We start from the raw sequence: 20682 nt of genomic DNA, 5'->3' as shown, positions 1-20682 counted from the left end.
TAGTTATTTATTTTCAAAATGTCTCCCCGAAACTTACAGAACTTCTGCTGTAAATACACACCACATATTTCCTGTACTTTATCCCTTCTTGTTTGGTATGTTGTCAGTATTTATTCATCTTTCCTTGACCAATTTTCTTATACCTCTTGTTAATTGATGGTTGGGGCCCAAAACAAGTCGGTAGAGGCAGTCAAATGTATAGCAGAACTTCCTGTGACCACTATAGTGCATGCAGATAAATGTGAGTCACCCAGGCAGATACTTACATGGTTTGCCAGGCAATCTGAACTCACACATCCTACAAAATGCATTAAGAGAAAGCTTGACCTAGTTCACATCTCAATGGTCTGGTCAGTGATTTCCAGCAGTGATTGTGAGATAAAACCAGAAGTTGAGCCTTCACAGCTGTAAAGTAAAATGGAAAGATCTGTACCTCTTCTGTGTTTTTGATCTGCACCTGGTTCTGGCCTAGGTCTGCACCTAAACTAGGCCTTACAGGATTCCATATGGTGAAATGTTCTTCATGTTTGAATTTTGTAGAAGCGTGCCCTCAGCGCCCCATCCACCAGATCCCGACCTACCTCAGTAAAGAAGGTGCTGTACAAGGTGGTAGTAAAGACCGGGGATAAGAAGCAATCTGGGACCAGTGCCAGGGTAAGACATGGCGAATGTCATTATAGTCCTAGAGAGGCACATACTGGATCAGTTGGTAATTCATTTGGGGGAAGTTCACATCACCATTATTTTTCCTTTCTTCTCATCCATCAAAAAAACAGAAAAATAAAGAAAAAAATGTATCCTGCACATGCCAGACTTTTTTTTCCGTCTGAAATAACGGATCTCAGATGGAAATGGCTTAAATGGGAATCCGTTTTTTCTTTATTTTTCAGTTCTTCTGATGGATCACATAATATCATGTGAACTTCCCCTTACTGACTTTTCCTCTATAGAGCTAACCATGACATGTAAAGAAGAAACAGAATTCTGCTCCAACTGCTGATGAATTTTTGGAATCTTTTTCTGCTTGTTAAAAATATTTGGAAATGAATTGCACGAGATGCGTGAAGAACATTAATACTATTGTTCTGTCCCAGGTGTATATACAGATGAAGGGAACCAAAGGAAAACTTAACAAGATCCAATTGTATAAGAAATCGGGTCCTGACAAAGAATCCGAATTTAAATTCCCTAAAGGATCAACCCACACGTTCAAAGTTTATGGCTCTGATATTGGGGACATCAAAAACATCACACTGGAGGTAAGTATGGGAGAAGTCACCAGACTGCTGGCTTATCTGGATGGGAGAACTTGCAAGGGGAAAAGCGAAATGAGAACCTCTTTTGGTGGCCAAAGTGACACTCTGAGCAGATGCCTTTGTTTCCCTCAAGGTTGTACAGTATGTACAGTAGAAGGCCTATGTGACCCCAGGGCCGTATTTAGAGTTCATGCTGCCCTAGGCCCATTGATCTCCATACCTTTTTAATAGCATGACATCATCACAGGTCTTTTCTGACTTCTCCTATCCACTGCTGAACTCTGTCTTCTCCTGCACTGATCACACAATAGAGACATCATCACAGGTCCTTCACCAACAATTTCACTGCTGAGCTGATACCATGACAGTGACGTCATCACAGTTCCTTCAGCTATGGAGTGCTCAACAGGCAGCAGATACAGGGTAATTCCTGGTCAGAGCCCCCCCCCCCCCCCACCTGAATAGTAAATACAGTCCTGTGTGACCCCAGTTTTATTTGGCCCCATCTTCCTTCACCTTTGGAAGAGAAGCTTGAACCTACAAGAAGATTCACTTCTCCACACCCACCTCAAGAATAGCCTGGGGAGCCAGGGTGAGATTAAAACTTTCCTTTTGGGATGGAAGGAAACTGCACATTCCGGCCAGAGCACTGTGGGCCGTTGAATCTGTTAATCAGTGGGGTTACCGGGGGGTCTGACCCCCACCAGTCTGGTATTGATGGCCTATCCTGAGTCCTGGAAAACCCTTATACGTATTACACAATTATATAGTTGATAAGATAGAAAAGAGAAAAGTTCCATCAAGTCCAACCGATACTCTACAGTGATGGGTACATATCACCCATTGTTATCAATGGGTGACCAAAAAATGTATTGCAACTATACACCTCCCAAACCAGATTTGCCCTTAGCAGTGCCACTGTTCAAGGTAATGAGATGTTCCAAAAAGGAAGAAATGTCCCAACAGGGCATACTAAAGTGGGTTTCTGGGATAAAAAAGAATTGATTAAAAGGTGATTAATGTGGGAATGGTGGACATCAGGCAAGATGAAGGGGCCCCGATGCTCTCTGGAGCTTCACAGCCTTTTAATTGTTTATCCATGTGCCTTGATACATGAGGCTGTGTCGGGTACTACAGCTTGGACTCTTACTTCATGGTAATGAGCTGCAGTATTGAAGGTACCATATGTACTGGTATGGTCAAGTTGGTATACCTGTTTAAACTTAAAAAGGACTATCCATTATGGGGGTACCAGCATCTTATCAGTGGTGGTCCAAGCTGGCAATGTTTCTGTTTACAGAAAACTGCCTTAATGTTATCTACAGTTGCAATTCTCTTAAGGGTCTGCAGCAGGTTTCTTATGGGTTTTCCTTATGTTTTATTTGGTCTACAGATGAATTGGGAAATATTGGTAAACGGGGGTCTGAATTCGATAAACTCTTCTGCTTGCATGCTAACTTATGAGATTGTGAATTCTGTGTTTTTGTGCAGCATGACGGGCTGGAACAGCAGCACGCCTGGTACGTGGATGAAGTCTTTGTTACCAATACAAACCGAGACAAGACCTGGCATTTCCCTTGCCGGAGGTGGTTTTCTCTATACCATACAGATTGCCAGATCAACCGAACATTAACACCTAGCAATAAAAGCTCCGCTCATCAACTGGATGGCAAACCAGGCGATCACACGGGTAAGATGATGCTTCGCCTCTTGTTTTAATCTACTTAGATAAAGGTCGGACTTACACCACCATTAAAAGGCAACCTAGCCAAAATGCGTTACCAGGGGGTTCAAGTGTACTTTAAGTGTAGCTCCATGTTTAAACATCTGGTGAAGTACAATATGGGAGATGCAGTTTTATTTTTATATTATCTGTATACATGCACCACATTAGGGGGCGCAGTAAAAATATGAGGACCATGAATTTGGTTCTAGTTGGGACTACACTGAAATAAACACCTTTAATGGGGTTGTCCATGTTTGTTTTAAACTCCTTTTCGACTCAATGGTACCTATAAAGGAAACTATACTTACCTGTGCCATTCATGGCTCCTGGGCTGTCATTGGACTTCCGTTCCCCACCTGTCAACTTCCTCATGGGTGGGGTCAGGTGAACCTCTGCAGGCAATGAGTGCCATTGATGTGACGTGTCCCCAAGCAGCAGGACACTGCTGGGTCATGTACCATTTGGAAACACGTCACCAACTTCTGCACATGTGGAGACCAGAAGTCCAGTGAAGACAGCCCGGGAGTCAAGGAGCTTGAACAGAGCGGCAGGGAGCAGGTCAGTATAGATCTCTTCACAGGTACTGCTGGGTGGGAAGTGGGGGAAGTTTAAAAAAAATCCTGGACAACCCCTTTAAGGTCTGAAGCATTGGGACCGTATTACAAACCGGCGCTAATGTTATTCTTTGTGGGTTTCTGTGATGCCATATTTTGGGATGGCGTGTTTTATATGCCATCTGTGGAGGCTAAAAATGGAGACATGTTTCATCAGATGCATCAAGGTCTGTCCTAGAAGTCAATGTAAACTGAAAAATCTGAAAAAGTCATGTTTTTCATTCCTAATGAAAGGTGTATATAATGGAATAATGAATATGAACTCAAAGAGACTGCATGTGCTGCCATATGATATCTCCATGGGGTATCTCTGTATGCCCCCATATAAAATCAAGGCATACATAGGTACAGGATGGGCCTATGACAGTCTATGGATACTGTATTACAGATCTATACATGAGCCCATCAGTATATTCAAGTGTTCACATGTCACAGGAAACATGAGCTCCGATACATCAAAAGCTGTGTAGCCGCAGGTCAGATTACTACAGGAAAGGAGATTCTGCTTCATTATAATGAGGATTTCTGCTGGGTATTTATCTCTTCTGTCCATGATATCTTTACAGCCACTTAAATGTATCCCTGTGATTGCTGATCTCCCTCCATAGCAGGGTTCTCTCTGTGTAATAGGAACCCTGGTATATTGGAAGGATCATAAAAATAAAATTCAAGGACCAGCAAAATATCTCCCCCCGAAGTTAACTCCCACGACACTGCACCACACTAGTACGACATAGGGGAGAAGGTAGTAGCCATTAAACCCCACAGTCAATGTCGGTGCATGATCGCTACATGAATCTATTTGTAGTAAGCTCCCCCTAGTGGTGGCTTTAGGTAACCAGCATTTTATCATGCAGCCCTATGATTATGCGAAGGAAGCTCGCTATGAGCCCCATAGCAGTGGTCTAGTCTGCCTCCATAGTGGGAATGCCTGTAACATGGGATTTCATGAGTGGTTCCCTTCTGCTGCCTGTGACAACCTTTCAGGCCTAGTTTAGTGAAGCAGCCAAACCACTTCTTACTAACGGCCAACTCTACAGTAGTTAAGCTGCTCTGGTTTCCAGTTCACCGCAGCTTCCCGGGTTGACAGCCAGGCCTCGGGCCTAATTGTTTCACTGGTCAGATCCTCTCTTTGGCTCTCCTTTTTATCTCCTCCTAACTGTTTCTACGAGCAGCATGGTGGTGTAAGGTATGGACATCACTACACACACCTCGTGGTTCAGGATATTCCAGGGCCTATGCTGATGTTCGGACCTCTCCCTGTGGCTAATAGCCAAGAAGACTGTCTTTCAGCTACGTAGTTTAGTGGCTCCACAAAATATTGTGATCCGCCATCGGGGTGGTCTGGACAGAGACCCTACTGGGCCCGAGCCCTCCTCACAGTTGCTGGCCGGGTACATAATGATCTGTCACTATCTACTAGGGCTGCTTTAATTAACACTGGGCGTGTCAGGAACTTATGTTCTCGGCTGGCGGCCACTGGTCCCGCTCTTGAAGTAAGCTGTATCGCCAATGGCTCCCTGGGCACTAGGGTGGCCATTTTCATAAACTCAAAGAGGAGGACATCACAACCCCTAAAAGGAGGACATAATACCCAGAGAACGATAATACAATACACATCATCATATGAAATGCCCTTACATAATATCCTGGATTGAAGGGACTCACCGATAACCCACCCAATCGCTCTGGCTCCAGCATCAAGCTCAGCACTCTCCATGTACTTAGGAAATGAGGTCTGACTGCACAAAGAGCAATGGGTGGGACCTCTGCTCGCTCTGTGATTGGCCGAAATTTTTTATGGACATGGGTGCAGGGCCCTCTAGGACTGTAGTCTCCCCTGCCTGCACCAGGATGCAGGCATCTCAGACAGCAAGCCAGAAGAGGAGATGCAGCCTGCAGACGATCACACTGAATGGGATTTAGATGATTATTATTATTTTTTAATTGGCCACTTGAGAGTGTATAGGACGCTATCGGGGACATTACTGGGAACATTTTTAATACTGGTGGCATAAGTGGTACTGGGGGCCCTATGAGGGAATTATTATTACTGGAGGCACAATGACAGGAATTATTATTTGAGGCACTATGGTGGAAATATTAATACTGGGGCATTATTATTGTGTTCTTATATCATATACTTCACACCGTGAATAAGAACGCAGTGTCCGAAAAATGTCGGCGCCATAGCTGTATCATGTTAGGCTACTTTCACACTAGCGTTCGGGCGGATCCGTTCTGAACGGATCCGCCCATAATAATGCAGACGGAGGCTCCGTTCAGAACGGATCCGTCTGCATTATATTAGCTAAAAAAAGCTAAGTGTGAAAATAGCCTGGGACGGATCCGTCCAGACTTTCAATGTAAAGTCAATGGGGGACGGATCCGCTTGAAGATTGAGCCACATTGTGGCATCTTCAAACGGATCCGTCCCCATTGACTTACATTGTAAGTCTGGACGGATCCGCACGCCTCCGCACGGCCAGGCGGACACCCGAACGCTGCAAGCAGCGTTCAGCTGTCCGCCTGTCCGTGCGGAGGCGAGCGGAGCGGAGGCTGAACGCCGCCAGACTGATGCAGTCTGAGCGGATCCGCCTCCATTCAGACTGCATCAGGGCTGGACGGCTGCGTTCGGGTCCGCTCGTGAGCTCCTTCAAACGGAGCTCACGAACGGAAACCCGAACGCTAGTGTGAAAGCAGCCTTAATTATTTAATGGATTTCTAATAAAGAATATGGATTTTTTAAAATTTTCAAGTGCAGAAGCTGCAATGTGCTTTACACGGCCAATATTAATACTTGGGGCATCATAAGGAGCATTATTATTACTGGTCCTCCGATTAGTAATGTTAAAACTCGATTTTATTATAATCCTTTTAAAACCACCATATTACTTGGGAACATGTTAAAAACTTCAGGAGTAACGATTTCAGGGTCAGTTGCCAATTATCATATGTTTATCTTGTGCCTCTTGTACCTAAACCTTCCTAATGGTTTTAATTATCTAGTGATGAACCATCTCCTAATACTGAGACCTAATAGCGGGCTCCCTGACTTACTCCTGCCTAAAAATCACAGGAGTAAGTCAGGGAGCCCGCTATTAGGTCTCAGTATTAGGAGATGGTTCATCACTAGATAATTAAAACCATTAGGAAGGTTTAGGTACAAGAGGCACAAGATAAACACATGATAATTGGCAACTGACCCTGAAATCGTTACTCCTGAAGTTTTTAACATGTTCCCAAGTAATATGGTGGTTTTAAAAGGATTATAATAAAATCGAGTTTTAACGATACTAATCGGAGGAGCTGCAAAAATACGCTTGGTCAGAGTGACCGTTAAAAATTTAAATTTATGGTAAATAGTTGCGTAGCAACTCCTCTGAGGGATTTATTTGTTTGTTATTTTTGATTATTATTACTGGTGGCACTGTAGGGGGCTTTATTATTACTGGTGTCACTATAAGGAGCATTAATATTTCTGGTGGCACTATTGGGGACATTAGTATTATTACTAGGGAGCACTGTTAGGAACATTATTATCATTGGTGGCACTATAGGGGGGAGCATAATTTTTATTACTGGTGGCACTAGAAGGGACATTATTATTTTTGGGGGCATTACTAATACTGGGTCACTATGGGGTATTATTATTTCCTGGGGAATTTATGGGGAAAGTATTATTACTGTAGGTATTGTAAGGAGCAATATTATTACTGGTGGCACTACAGGGGAAATTAATATTATAACTGGTAGCACTATAAGGGCCATTATTATTACTGGTGGCACTATAAGGGCATTTTTATTTTTGGGGGGCATTATTAATTCTGGGACACTGTGGGACATTATAATTTCTGGGGGCATTATTATGCAATTACTATTACTGGGAGCACTATAGGGGGGATTATTATTAGAGGCACAGTAGAGGGGCATTATTAATACTGGGTACATTATATGGGCATTATTATTAGCGGGGGCATAAAAAGTAATAAAAGTGCGTCAAACTCCGCAAAAACGAGATGTGGCTGAAAGAAGTCGTCCTGTCTGTCTGGGCCGAATGGAAAACATGAGAAAAGAACTTCTACATCAGAGGAGACATCACTAGATGCAATAGGTACAGTATGTAGTTTTTTGATTCTTCAGTATGTTTGCTAGCACTGGATGACCAGGCAGCATACTGAAAGTAGGGCTCACTCTGTCCTGTGGCCCACATCTCCCCTCTTTCAACACTTATTGTATGTGCAAGCAGAAACAAATCACTGAGCAGGCTCTCAGATAACCCGTCAGTCCAAATCAAGCCCATTTAAACCGACATAAAAACATTTTCAAAGGATAGAGTCCTGTTATGGAGGGCATGAAGGTCTTATATGCAGGTCTCTGGGCTGCCATGTCCCTCAGCTGCTAAATTTCAGTCTAGCAAAACCAGACAACAAGATTTTAGCCTAATGATGAAGAAACTGGAAACGAGTTCAGAAGGTAGATGAAGCATCTCCAAGCTGGAATGCAGTTTCAGTCATGAATGCAATTAGTCATAATAAATAAATCAATACGTATGCCAACGTCAGTAGTCACTGACCCATGATGCCCGATTCCCTGATGGCAAAAGTCCTAGAAAGTAATTCATGCCGAGGAAGGAACCTTAATTTTTCCCGCCTTCTATTGTAAACCCTCAACAATAAAAGGTAACTTTAGCTATTTCCTTGAGGTAGAGGTGAAGATACGGCAAAGGTTGTAATCCAGGGTTTCTCCAGGCCGCTCAATCCGACCCATTCTCTCCACGCTCCCCGTGAGCTTCATATTTTTTTAAAGAATTCATTAAGCCTGAGAGGCATCTTATTTCGCAAGCACTGTGGTTAGATACCATACGTCAGCCTCCAGGACCTTTCTCTTCCCGGGCTCTCCTGAGAGAACTACCTCAGCTGATTTGACTTGAGCAATATATCTAATGGCTTCCACCAACGTGGTCTGACGCATTCACTTGTACTTGACCTGTTCAAAGAGGATACGTTATTGACACCTGGGATGTGGAGGAGGAAGAGACGGCAGAGTCGGGAGACCGGTAGGAGACAGCAATTTCTATTCATGTGAACTTGGAGGAGACTTCTAACTGTAGTCCCCTAATACGCCTTAGGCAGAGGTGTAACTACCATAGCGGCAGACCATGCGACTGCTATGGTGCCCAGGGCAAGAGGGGGCCCAGTTGGGATCATCTCCTCTTCTACTGGGGGTAAAAACTTGGTCAGGACTCTATCCTCCAAATAAGCAACTTTTAGCAAATGAGGCAGTAGAAAAAAAATGGCCCAAGGGTCATTAAAAGGGGTTTAGGCGGAAACCCTTCTGTCCTGTGTGGGGGGCCTGGTTTGATCGTTGCTCTGGGGCCCTTACTTCTCTATGTACGCCACTGGCCTTAGGGGGTCTCCATTTACATCCTCATATGCTGCTTTCCATGCTTCTATCTGCTACACATGTAGCAGATCATTCACTAGGAAGGTGCGAGACATATTGGGGGGAATTTATCACATCCCACAATCTGGAATTTAAGAGAAAAAATAGATATTTTGCATTTTATACCACTCATGCCAGTTTTAAAATGTGGGTGGGGGGAAGTTTTAAATGTGGGTGGGTTGTGTTAATTAGTCAGAGTCCAGATTTATCACTGCAACTTTTTAAATAGTCCCAGAAATTTACTCAATCTTACTTCCATGAATGGATGACGTAGAAAGTGGAGTAACATGTTGAGACAGAAGTGTTAGACTTAAAGATGCAACAAATTTACCAAACATTGTGCAGCATTTCATAAATTTGGTGCAAATCACGCCAATACAGGGAGCTGCGGCAGAAATGTGGAGTGTTTTAGCCCGTTTTGTTGGTAGAGTGGGCATTTGTGACAAATTTAAAGTGTTTGCAACATTTTACATGTGGTTTGAGCCGTGCCTGTCAGTTTGCATTTAGGCCTCTTTCACGCAACCTTTTTTTTTACGGGCCGTTTTTTGCGTTCCGTATACGGTCCATTTCTTTTTAGTGGAAGGAAGAGGATAATGCCTGAAGCCCCGGAGGAGTGGAAGATAGGAGTGGTAGTGGCTTCGGCTGTAATTATTATTGACAGTGGCATTCCTCACACCAGTGCTTACTAAGGCCAGGGCAGTGATAGGAGAGTGCCCCCTGTCTTCCCTTGGGGCACACCCTAATATTGGAGCTCCTGCCTGATGGTAGTTGGAGTGCACTTGCTGTTGTGCGTTTGGTGCGGGTACAAGGCAGGAGATGTCGGAACTGTGGCCGATGAATGGTAATGATGAATGGTAATAGAGTCAGTAACCAGGCCAGTTGTAGAAGATAAACCTTTTTCTTCACTTTAGTGCAGAATGGTAGTTGTAGTACATCCAACAGTATCGAAAAACACAGTTCCAAACAATTCTCAGTGCAAATCTTCCCAGATAGCAATGTATGGATATAGGCCAGGATGGGGATTGTATTACTCCTTCCTCTCTATCTTCCCAAGGTCTCTCTCTGCAGAATCTAAGGTCGGCGAAATTACTCTTGCAATGGTGACTGTAATTCCCAGCTGAGGGGTACAGGATAACGATACGTTGAGCCAAACTGTGTCCAGATGTGAAGGGTGTTTTAACAATGTCGCTCTCACTGCAGTAAAGTCTCTATAAGCCTTAAACAGCAAATGCCTTACTGACTGACTCCAGTGATTGGCCATGCAGATTCTGGACCTTCTAGTTCTCTCTTTCTCTATCTTTCTGGAGTGCTTTGTAGTAGAGATAGTATTGTCCGAGGAGTTTTCTCCGAAGGCCTAGTTCTCCGAGGAGTGAATTTTGTGAGTTTTATCTCACTTCCTCCACTGACTGAGCTAGGGGCGGACCTAAGTCCACACCTCACTTCCTGCAGGGGCAGAGTCAGGATTGTTAACCTCGACTGATCCATACAGAGATATGCTGGCCCATTACAAGGCATTACCATATTAAATAACATTGAATAATATTGCACAACAATGGTTTGCACAGTACCCTGCTCTCAGGTACTGCAATAACCCTTCTGGTCACACATTGAAGGAGTACCCATAGTGGTTGTTGCAAATATATATATATATATATATATATATATGCAACATTTAAATATCGATGAGTTACAGTGACAATCCAACGCTACTTTAGATTGCTAAAGTTGCTAATACTGCTAAAATGTTGATTAATACTCAGGGTTAATGTATGCTAAATCAGCACCTTCAGTGGTACAGTTGGTTATTGTGACTTTATTACGCTCTTGCATTTCAAAAGGCTGTATATGGGAAAGGAATAGTTAACTGACAGACAGTTAAAAGAGACAGTTGCTGAGAGGTGGGCTGGCCCCACCCCTCTGGTTAGTGAGTTGCAAGCGAGAGAGAAGCTGAGTATTGTGTGAGTAGCATGCTGTGAATGTTTGGCTGTAATAGAAGTGAAGGAAAATGTTTATCCAGGGAAACGCCATCTCTGTGAGTGAAAAGCTGCCAGAAAAAAAAGCAACTGTGCCCAGAGCTAACCTGACTGTCCTCTTTTTGGTAGTACTGCTCCCTTAGTGTGCCCCTTACAGTAGCACCGCCCTTAGTGCCCCCTTACAGTAGTGCTGCCCCCTTACTACCCTCTTTTCTGTAGTGTTGCTCCCTTAGTGTGCCCCTTACAGTAGTGCTGCCCTATTAGTGCCCTCATACAGTAGTGCTGCCCCCTTACTGTCCTCTTTTTGGTAGTGCTGCTCCCTTAGTGTGTCCCTTACAGTAGTGCTGCCCTCTTAGTGCCCCCTTACAGTAGTACTGCCCCCTTACAGTAGTGCTGCCCCCTTACTACCCTCTTTTCTGTAGTGTTGCTCCCTTAGTGTGCCCCTTACAGTAGTGCTGCCCTCTTAGTGTCCTCTTACAGTAGTGCTGCCCCCTTACAGTAGTGCTGCCCCCTAGGTGCCCCCATTACAGTAGTGAAGCCCTTTAGTGTTAATAAAATAAAATAAATACACACCTAAGCCCGTTCTCCCAATGATTGGAGCTCATCCTGCTCTCCCCAGCAGCAGGCATGATGTGGTGACATCACTGCACCTACTGAGCTGATCAGCTTGGCTGGGAAATGATCCTCGTCCTTTGCTCTCTCCTCCACAGCTCAGCAGGCGCGATGACATCACAACATCCCATCTGCTGTTGGGGAGAACAAAGCATACCTCCCAACTTTTTGGATGGTCAAAGAGGTGAAAGATCAATATTTCCTGCATATTTATACACTTCAATAGCGCATAGTAGTGCAAAAATGATCTGAATATAGAAATTTCTAAAATCCAAGTTGCATCAAATAATAAATTAATATACAAGGTGGACTCTAATAAATAGATAGGAACCAGGCAAACGCTTTCCGGATCAATATTGTAAATGTAATAATGCAAATCTATACCTGAAATAAAAAAGAGGGACATTGAAATAGCAAAGTGGGACAGAGGGACTTGGGTCCAAAAGAGGGACACTTGGGAAGTCCTTTGCATTCCACTGTATTTGCACCCTCAGGATTTGCACCCTACAGTATAAACTGGGACATACTTCAGCCGTCCTGGGACTGCAGGACAGAATCCGGGACTTAGACAGTTTCATCAATCTGTCTGTGTATGAGAGACAGACTAAAACTAGACTGTATGAGAATTCTGTATGAGATGAGCCTTGCGCGGGTGCAGGACACACAGTAGCAGATATTCTTCTATGTTCCGTGTAAAAAAATTTTTTAAGGGGTCATCTATTCATATACAGCACCACCGAGATTATCTGCCGCTCCCGACATCTCTGGCAAACAGCTAATTTAGCTTGTGGAAACCGCAGTTAGTATTGTAGAGCTATATGACTATGGCAAATTCGTTGTACTTATACAGTGCCATCTAGTGGCAAAGGATGGTTATTACTGGTGCTACATCCTATGGGTTTTTCAAAAGTCAGGAAACCCCAGTAAGCTCCACGAAATGTCACAGTAATCAATTTATTAGGATCCTAACACGAGGAGATGTCGTCCACAATGATGCCATGTGACGCTGGAAATCACTGGCAGATGCAGAACATTTCTTCCATAGGTATATCCCATTTTCTTCCCCATGTTGCTTATCAAGGTCCTTCCAATCAAGCTGAGTTTTCTCTCTTTCTCATTTCAGCCATTTCTCATTCCCCCCCCCCCCCTTCTAAGGGCTCATGCACACGACCGTTGATGTTTTGCGGTCCGTTTTTCACTGATCCATTCTGAGGTTTTTTATTCTCTGATTTAAGTCCGTTCCGTTATTGCGCAAAACCTATCCGTATAGTTTCCGTATTTGATCAATTTTTTGCGGATCGTATACAGAAACAGTAACTTATTAATCACCAAACACATGAGCAATATGGGCTGGGCATAGTATTTCTACAGTATAGATCCGCAAAATACGGATGACATACGGATGTGTTCCGTAGTTTTTGCTGACCCATTGACTTGAATGGGGCCTCGGACCGTGATTTGCGGACAACAATAGGACATGCACTACTTTTTTGCACAACGGCCATGCGGACAAATGGAAACGAAATGCACACGGAGTAACTTCTGTATTTTCTACGGCCCCATTGAAGTGAATGGTGCATACGGTCCGCAAAAAAACCGGAACGGAAGCGGAAAGAAAATACGTTTCTGCGCATGAGCCCTAAGGGTCATAACATTTTTAACTTTTCTTTTGGTGTAGCGGTATATAGCGGTATCTTTGTTCCATAGAATTTATTGAGAAGCTGTAAAAATATTTCTTGGGATGTAATGGAAAAAACATAATTCTACCATTTTTGGGTTTCATTTTTATCGTGTTCACTGCTCTAAAAATGAGTTTGCGATTACAGAGATACCACTGTCTGAACCAATCTGTCATCAGCGACCTCTGCATAGACTCATAGCTGTGGTTCACCTGATTAAAACGCCGGTTTTCTATTGTTGATCTGAGGCTCTGTTAACAGGTTATGATACTTTTCCTTAATAAGCAAATTAGGCCTTTGGTGCAATGAGGATGTCACCGTTGCTCTAGTTGCCAGCTCCGCCTCTTTCTGTGACCAGCCCCTCTATGACTGCTTTGATTGACAGGGCCAGGCAGTGTCAAAGCAGCTTTGACTTGGCCATTCCAAAACATTAACCGTATTCTTCTTTAACCATTCTTTAGTAGAAGGACTTGTGTGCTTAGGGTCGTTGTCTTGCTGCATGAGCCACGTTCTCTTCAGATTCAGCTCCTAGACAGATGTCCTGATATTTTTCTTTAGAATTTGCTGGTATAATTAAGAATTCATTGTTCTATCAGTGATGGTAAGCCATCCTGGTCCACATGCAGCAAATCAGGCCCGAACCATGATACTACCACCACTGTGTATCATAGATGGGATGAGGTTTTTATGCTGGAATGCAGTGTTTTCCTTTCTCCAAACATAACGCTTCTCATTTAAACCAAAAAGTTCTATTTTGGTCTCATAGGTCCGCAAAACATTATTCTAATAGTCTTCTGGCTCGTCCAGGTGATCTTTAACAAACTGCAGATAGGCATCAATGTTCTTTTTGGAGAGCAGCGGCTTTCTCCTTGCAATCCTGCCATGCACATCACTGTTGTTCAGTTTAGTCCTCATGGTGAACTCATGAACACTAACATTAGCTAATGTTTGAAATGACTTTAATTGCTTAGAGGTCACCTCAGGTTCCTTTGTGACCTCATGGACGATTATGCGGCTTCCTCTTGCCCTAAGTTCACACCTGAGCGTTTTACAGCGCATTCCTACGCGCTGTAAAACGCTCAACAAGGAGAAACCAATGCTTCCCTATGGGAATGGTTCTCACCTGGGAGTTTTACAGCGCGTACGATTGCGCTGTAAAACGCCCGACGCTCAAACAAGTTCTTGAGCTTTTTTGGGGCGTTTTGTCGCGCGTTCCCATACATAGATATTCGGGAACGCGCGACAATGGGCGTTCGCTTGTCTCTGTATGCGCGATTGTAAACGCCGGTACAATCGCGCATACAGAGCGCTCCTTTCAGAACGCTCAGGTCTGAACCCAGGGTTGGAGTGATTTTCGTTGTTTGGCCACTCCTGGGGAGCCTAATGGTTTTCGATTTCCTCCATTTGTACTCAATCTGTCTGTGGATTAGTGGAGTCCAAACTCTATAGAGAGAGTTTTGTAACTTTTCCCAGTCTGATGAGCATCAACAACTCTTCTTCTAAGGTCCACAGAAATCTGTTGTTTGTGCCATGATACACTTTGACAAGCATGTGTTTTGAAAATCAGACTTTAATAGTACCCTAAATAAAACAAGTTGCCACTCACACCTGATTGTCATCCCATTGATTGAAAACACCTGACTCTAAGGCTGGGTTCACAAGGGCCAGATTTCTGTGCGGGTGCAATGCGTGGGGTGAACACATTGCACCCGCACTGAATCCGGACCCATTCATTTCTATGGGGCTGTGCACAAGAGCGGTGATTTTCACGCATCACTTGTGCATTGCGTGAAAATCGCAGCATGCTCTATATTGTGCGTTTTTCACGCAATGCAGGCCCCATAGAAGTGAGAGGGGCTGCGTGAAAATCGCAAGCATCCGCAAGCAAGTGCAGATGCGGTGCGATTTTCACGCATGGTAGCTAGGATGAAAGTCTATTCACTGTATTATTTTCCCTTATTTGAGGGTTAAATTGAGGGTTAAAAAAATAAATAAAAATTAACTCACCTCCTCCAATTGATCGCGTAGCTGCCGGTCTCCTGTTCTTTCTTCAGGACCTGTCCATGGTGATGGATCATGCGATGGACCATGTGATGAGCTCAGTGACGTCACCACAGGTCCTTTGGCAGGTCCTGAAGAAAGAACAGGAGACCGGCAGCTACGCGATCAATTGGAGGAGGTGAGTTAATGTTTATTTATTTATAACCCTCAATTGACCTTCTCCTATGCATTCTGTATTAAAGAATGCTATTATTTTCCCTTATAAACATGTTATAAGGGAAAATAATAAAATTTACAGAATACTGAACCCTAAACCTGAACTTCTGTGAAGCAGTTCGGGTCTGGGTACCACATTCAGTTTTTTTATCACGTGCGTGCAAAACGCATTGCACCCGCACAAAAAAACCTGAACGGAACTTAATACCGGAAAACGTTGACGCAAGTGTGAAAGTACCCTTAGGCCCCTTTCACACGAATGATACGGAATGAGTCACGGTCTGTTCAGGGAAAAACTGATGGTTTTGCATGCAAATTTAATCGGTTTGTCTGTACTTGTGTTCAGTGTTTCAGAGCGGATGCAATCATTTTTTTATGTTTTTCACGTGTGTGAAGGAAAACTGAAGAATAACCCTTAAAGGGGTATACCCATCTGAAAAAATGGGGGCATATTGCTAGGATATGCTCCCTTAGTCTGATACGTGCGGAGCGGGGAAGGTAGTAGCTGGAGGATACCAGGTTTCCCGGGTCCGGCCACCACCAAGTGCTCTCCCCATAGTAGTGAAAGGGAGCGCACCGTGCATGACTGGCCACCACTCCCATTTATTTCTATGGGGCTGGCGGAAAAAGCTAAGCTAGGGCTCAGCTATTTTCGGCAGCCCCATAGAAGTGAATGGAGGGCGGCCGCGTGTGTGCAGAACGCCCTCCACAACTTTTGGGGCTCCATTCTCTGTGTAGGTGCGGGTCCCAGAGGTGGGACTTGCACCTATCAGACAATGGTGGCATATCCTAGCGATATGCCCCCATTGTCTGAGATGGGAAAAACCCCTTTAACACAACATTCTATCTGGATGCCTTCCGTAATTCATGCAAGCCTCATTCTCTTCTATGCAACCAGAGCTGCATGAAAAACGCACAATATAGAACATGCAGCGATGTAGCCTAATTTTGCTTTCAAATCATCTGCTAATCCTAAAGGTTCACATACTTTTCCCACTCACAGACCAGGACCAGACTCAATGACCAAGTCTAATATTTTTGACTCATTTGTTGATTTTGTTTTCTTTATCTACTTTTAGGTGTTGTGTGAAAATCCGGTGTAGTTTTAGGTCATATTTATGCAGAAATATGGATAATTCAGAAGGGTTCACAAACTTCCAAGCACCACTGTATTGTCCTCTAGACCCTGCCTTTGTAGCTTCAGCACAAGTCTCTTGAGTGGTACTGCATCAAATGCTTTGGCAAAATGTACATAGATATCATATCAGCATACTTACCAGCACTAAAATTTAAAAGGTCAGGGCATTTAAATCACCTGGAACACCCCCAAATGGTTCAGATGTCCACAAATGCCCACTGGGTCAAGGTTTGCATAGACCCCATGTCTTTCATGGCCTAATTCCTGGAATTGTCCCATCAAAATCAGGACTGTTGGCAAGTATGCATCAGCGGCATGTCCTCATCCAAAGTTGCGCTTACCTTCTCATACAGACCAGGCATGTTGGTTAGGCACCACCTGTTTTTACATGAATCCATGGCAGTTACATGGTTCCACCTCTTTGCCTAATTCCTGGAATTGTCCCATCAAAATCAGGACTGTTGGCAAGTATGCATCAGCGGCATGTCCTCATCCAAAGTTGCGCTTACCTTCTCATACAGACCAGGCATGTTGGTTAGGCACCACCTGTTTTTACATGAATCCATGGCAGTTACATGGTTCCACCTCTTTACCTTTCTTAAATATTGGAACCACATCAGCCATCTTTCAGACCTGCACACTGACCCAGTTACAATAGAGTCTAAGTAGAAGACATACAATGGTCTATCAATTATTGAGCTCAATTCCCTCAGTACCCAGCGATGAAGGCTGTATGTGCCCAGGCTTTGAGCAATATTTAATTTGCTCAAACTCATCTGTATTTCTTGAAAAGTATTGGTGGACAACGTGAGTTCTGTTTTCAGGTACAGTGCTCTTGTCACGGCTGAGGATGAGGAAAACCCTCAGCCGTGCGATGCCAGAAGATGTTAACCGCTGCTCGGCCAGGACAGAAAGGATTAGGGAGCAGATCACCTCCTAATACATCCCTAATCCGTCCCTAACTCCTAGCTGCATGGGCCGACCTTGAAGGTAGGAGGGCCCATGCTCAGGAACCTCGGATCCCTACTCACCCTCCGACCAGTCCCTGAACTAGGAGTAGGGTAAGACGACCTGTTCCTTCTGGACACGGAGGAACAGGAGTCTCACTGGCCAAGCTGCAAGGAATGGGGGAACAAATACAGGCCTATGGATATGGCAGGTGCTGCACTAGTTCCAGCCACCTGCCACAGCCTTGCTGACTGGATCCGTGTGCAGGCAAGCTGAAGTCCACAACAAAACAAATAGAACTCAGCACACACACATCCACACACAGGAACCCAGATCCATAGCTGCACAGAATAATAAAGGAAAACATCAACTTAAACATCACACATAAACTTAAACTTATGACCACAAGGGTGGCCCCCACTGGCAGGTGATATAAGACAGGCGGCTACTCCAGCTAACCATGGCTGAAGTACCCCTCAGACTGGAGATAACACAGAGGCTTTATAGGCCCAAGTAGTCACACCCACACAGACACACCCAGGGTTTCACACACACAGAAGGGAATTAACCCTTCCAACACCAGGGCGTGTAGTGAGACCACATAAAGGGAAATACACACAGATACTCACTGCAGCTGTTACCGATGACAACGACATGTGTGGCAAACGTGTTCTGGGAGCCGGCCAAAAGGCCGAGACACTGCCACCACATGTACATCAAACCAAACGTTGCCACAGGCAGCCACAGATGAAAGGAAAATGTCAGAGTGCACACCAAACATAAAACAGAGTGCACAGCAGACATTCAAAGTGCATACATACACACACACAACTCCAAGGCAACCGCACACATACCTGTTGTCCGCGGCAACCGCACCTGAGGCAGACAGCAAAGTGCCCCCAGCTGCGGTTGACACAACAAACCAAACCGCGGGCAACTGTATGCGGCTCCCAAGGAGTCACGGCCATAAACATGGTCGTGACAGCTCTGTTGTGAATTACTCAATATTGGAGGGGTGGGACTTTGGCCAAGAGATGAGGAACCTGAACAGAATAGAGAGCTGTTAGAAAGAGTGTCCCTCACTCTGGAGGACCTGTCCTGTCCTGTGTTATACAGGCAATCCATACATTTGAATGGACACTATGTAATACTTTCCTCTGTGGTACTTACTGCCGGGTTGTCCCACAGATTACAGCTGAGGTCCCAGCAGAGGAATAATGAAATGGAATATAATTTTAAGACTACTTTCATTTATACAGATATGAGGGGTTGTAGTTCCCCTGGGAGGCACCTGTACAAGAGAACAGCAGTGATGGTTTACAGAGTTAATTCACTGTGTAAGGCTACATGCACACGACTGTTCTGTTTTTTGCGGTCCGCAAACCGCGGATCCGCAAAACACGGATGGCGTCCGTGTGCGTTCCGCAATTTGCGGAACGGCACGGACAGCCTTTAATATAACTGCCTATTCTTGTCCGCAAAGCGCAGACAAGAATACGACAGGTTATATATATATATTTTTTTTTTTTTGCGGGGCCACGGAACGGAGCAACAGATGCGGACAGCACACGGAGTGCTGTCCGCATCTTTTGCGGCCCCATTGAAGTGAATAGGTCCGCATCCAAGCCAACAAAACAACGGCCATGTGCATGAGGCCTTAATGAAATGTTTCACATGATGTGATGTTGTTATAAATGGTGGCACCTAATGGTAGTTTTGTGGTCCAGCCCCAGTGTCCCCATAACGGTGAAGGTCCCAGAGCTCCCACAATATAATCAGCCTCAGCGGTCCCATAACTTTGACATTTATCGAGTACTAAAATTGTGACAGCCACTATGTCCTATAACAGTTACATCCAGAGTGCTCCCATTACTCTCGCAACCACCATGCCTTATAACACCTGCAGCCGAAGAGCCCCCATAACTTTGACAGCCATAATGCCCTATAATAACTTCAGCCAGAGTTCCCACATTACTTTGACAGCCATGATGACCTATAAGAACTGAAGCCAGAGTGTCTCCATAACTTTGACAGCCACAATGCTTTATAACAACTACAGTCAGGGTTCCCCCATAACTATAACAGCCAGAGTGACCTATAAAAACTACATCCAGAGTCCCCCCATAACTATAACAGCCACATTGACCTATAGCAGTGCTTCTCAATTATTTTCTGTCATGCGCCCCCCCTAGGAAGAAGAAAACATTTCGCGCCCCCCCTAGGAAGAAGAAAACATTTCGCGCCCCCCGCGCGACTGTAAATAGTATCATTTGTCTATAAAATTGTTATAAGTACAGCCCCCAGTAATAAAAGCCCCTCTGTGCCAGTAATAACAGCCCCCCCCTTTGCCAGTAATGTTATGGGGGGGATCTGTGGATGACAGACACTGTTATGGGGGGATCTGTGGATGACGGACACTGTTATGGGGGGGATCTGTGGATGACGGACACTTATGGGGGGATCTGTGGATGACGGACACTTATGGGGGATCTGTGGATGACGGACACTTATGGGGGGATCTGTGGATGACGGACACTTATGGGGGGATCTGTGGATGATGGACACTTATGGGGGGATCTGTGGATGACGGACACTTATGGGAGGATCTGTAGATGACGGACACTGTTATGGGGGGATCTGTGGATGACGGACACTTATGGGGGGATCTGTGGATGACGGACACTTATGGGGGGATCTGTGGATGACGGACACTTATGGGGGGATCTGTGGATGACGGACACTTATGGTGGGATCTGTGGCTGGCACTGTTACAGGGGGATCTGTGGCTAGCACTGTTATATATGTGCCATCCACAGACCCCCCACCCCATAACAGTGCCATCCACAGTGCCCCCCCAGCCCATAACAGTGCCATCCACAGACCCCCACCCCTTAACTGTGCCATCCACAGATTCCGTGTGCCCGCCGCCGCCGTTTAAAGTTATTAAACATGCCCCCCTCACTCCTAATAGTACCGTATATCCGAATTTCTTCTGTATAATGCCGGCAGGCAGGCCGGGCGGCCGGCGCGTCCCTCAGTGACGTCACTTGTCTGCGCCGCCTGCTTCATTCATA

At 44.8% G+C, this 20682-nt stretch overlaps 1 protein-coding gene across 2 annotated transcripts in view; it reads left to right on the top strand.

Moving 5' to 3' along the window:
* The window catches only part of LOXHD1 (lipoxygenase homology PLAT domains 1), a 209777-nt gene that overhangs the window by 54223 nt on the left and 134872 nt on the right, over positions 1–20682 (top strand). For both annotated transcript variants that reach the window (XM_044292627.1, XM_044292628.1), the window contains exons 5-7: positions 541–654; positions 1095–1259; positions 2748–2946. In XM_044292627.1, the coding sequence (XP_044148562.1) occupies positions 541–654; positions 1095–1259; positions 2748–2946 (478 nt within the window). The remainder of the gene's footprint in view (positions 1–540; positions 655–1094; positions 1260–2747; positions 2947–20682) is intronic.

Source organism: Bufo gargarizans, chromosome 1 (genome assembly GCF_014858855.1).
Source record: "Bufo gargarizans isolate SCDJY-AF-19 chromosome 1, ASM1485885v1, whole genome shotgun sequence".
Taxonomy (NCBI): Eukaryota; Metazoa; Chordata; class Amphibia; order Anura; family Bufonidae; genus Bufo; species Bufo gargarizans.
Note: the sequence above shows the minus strand (reverse complement) of the source record. Positions and strands in the feature narration are given on the sequence as shown.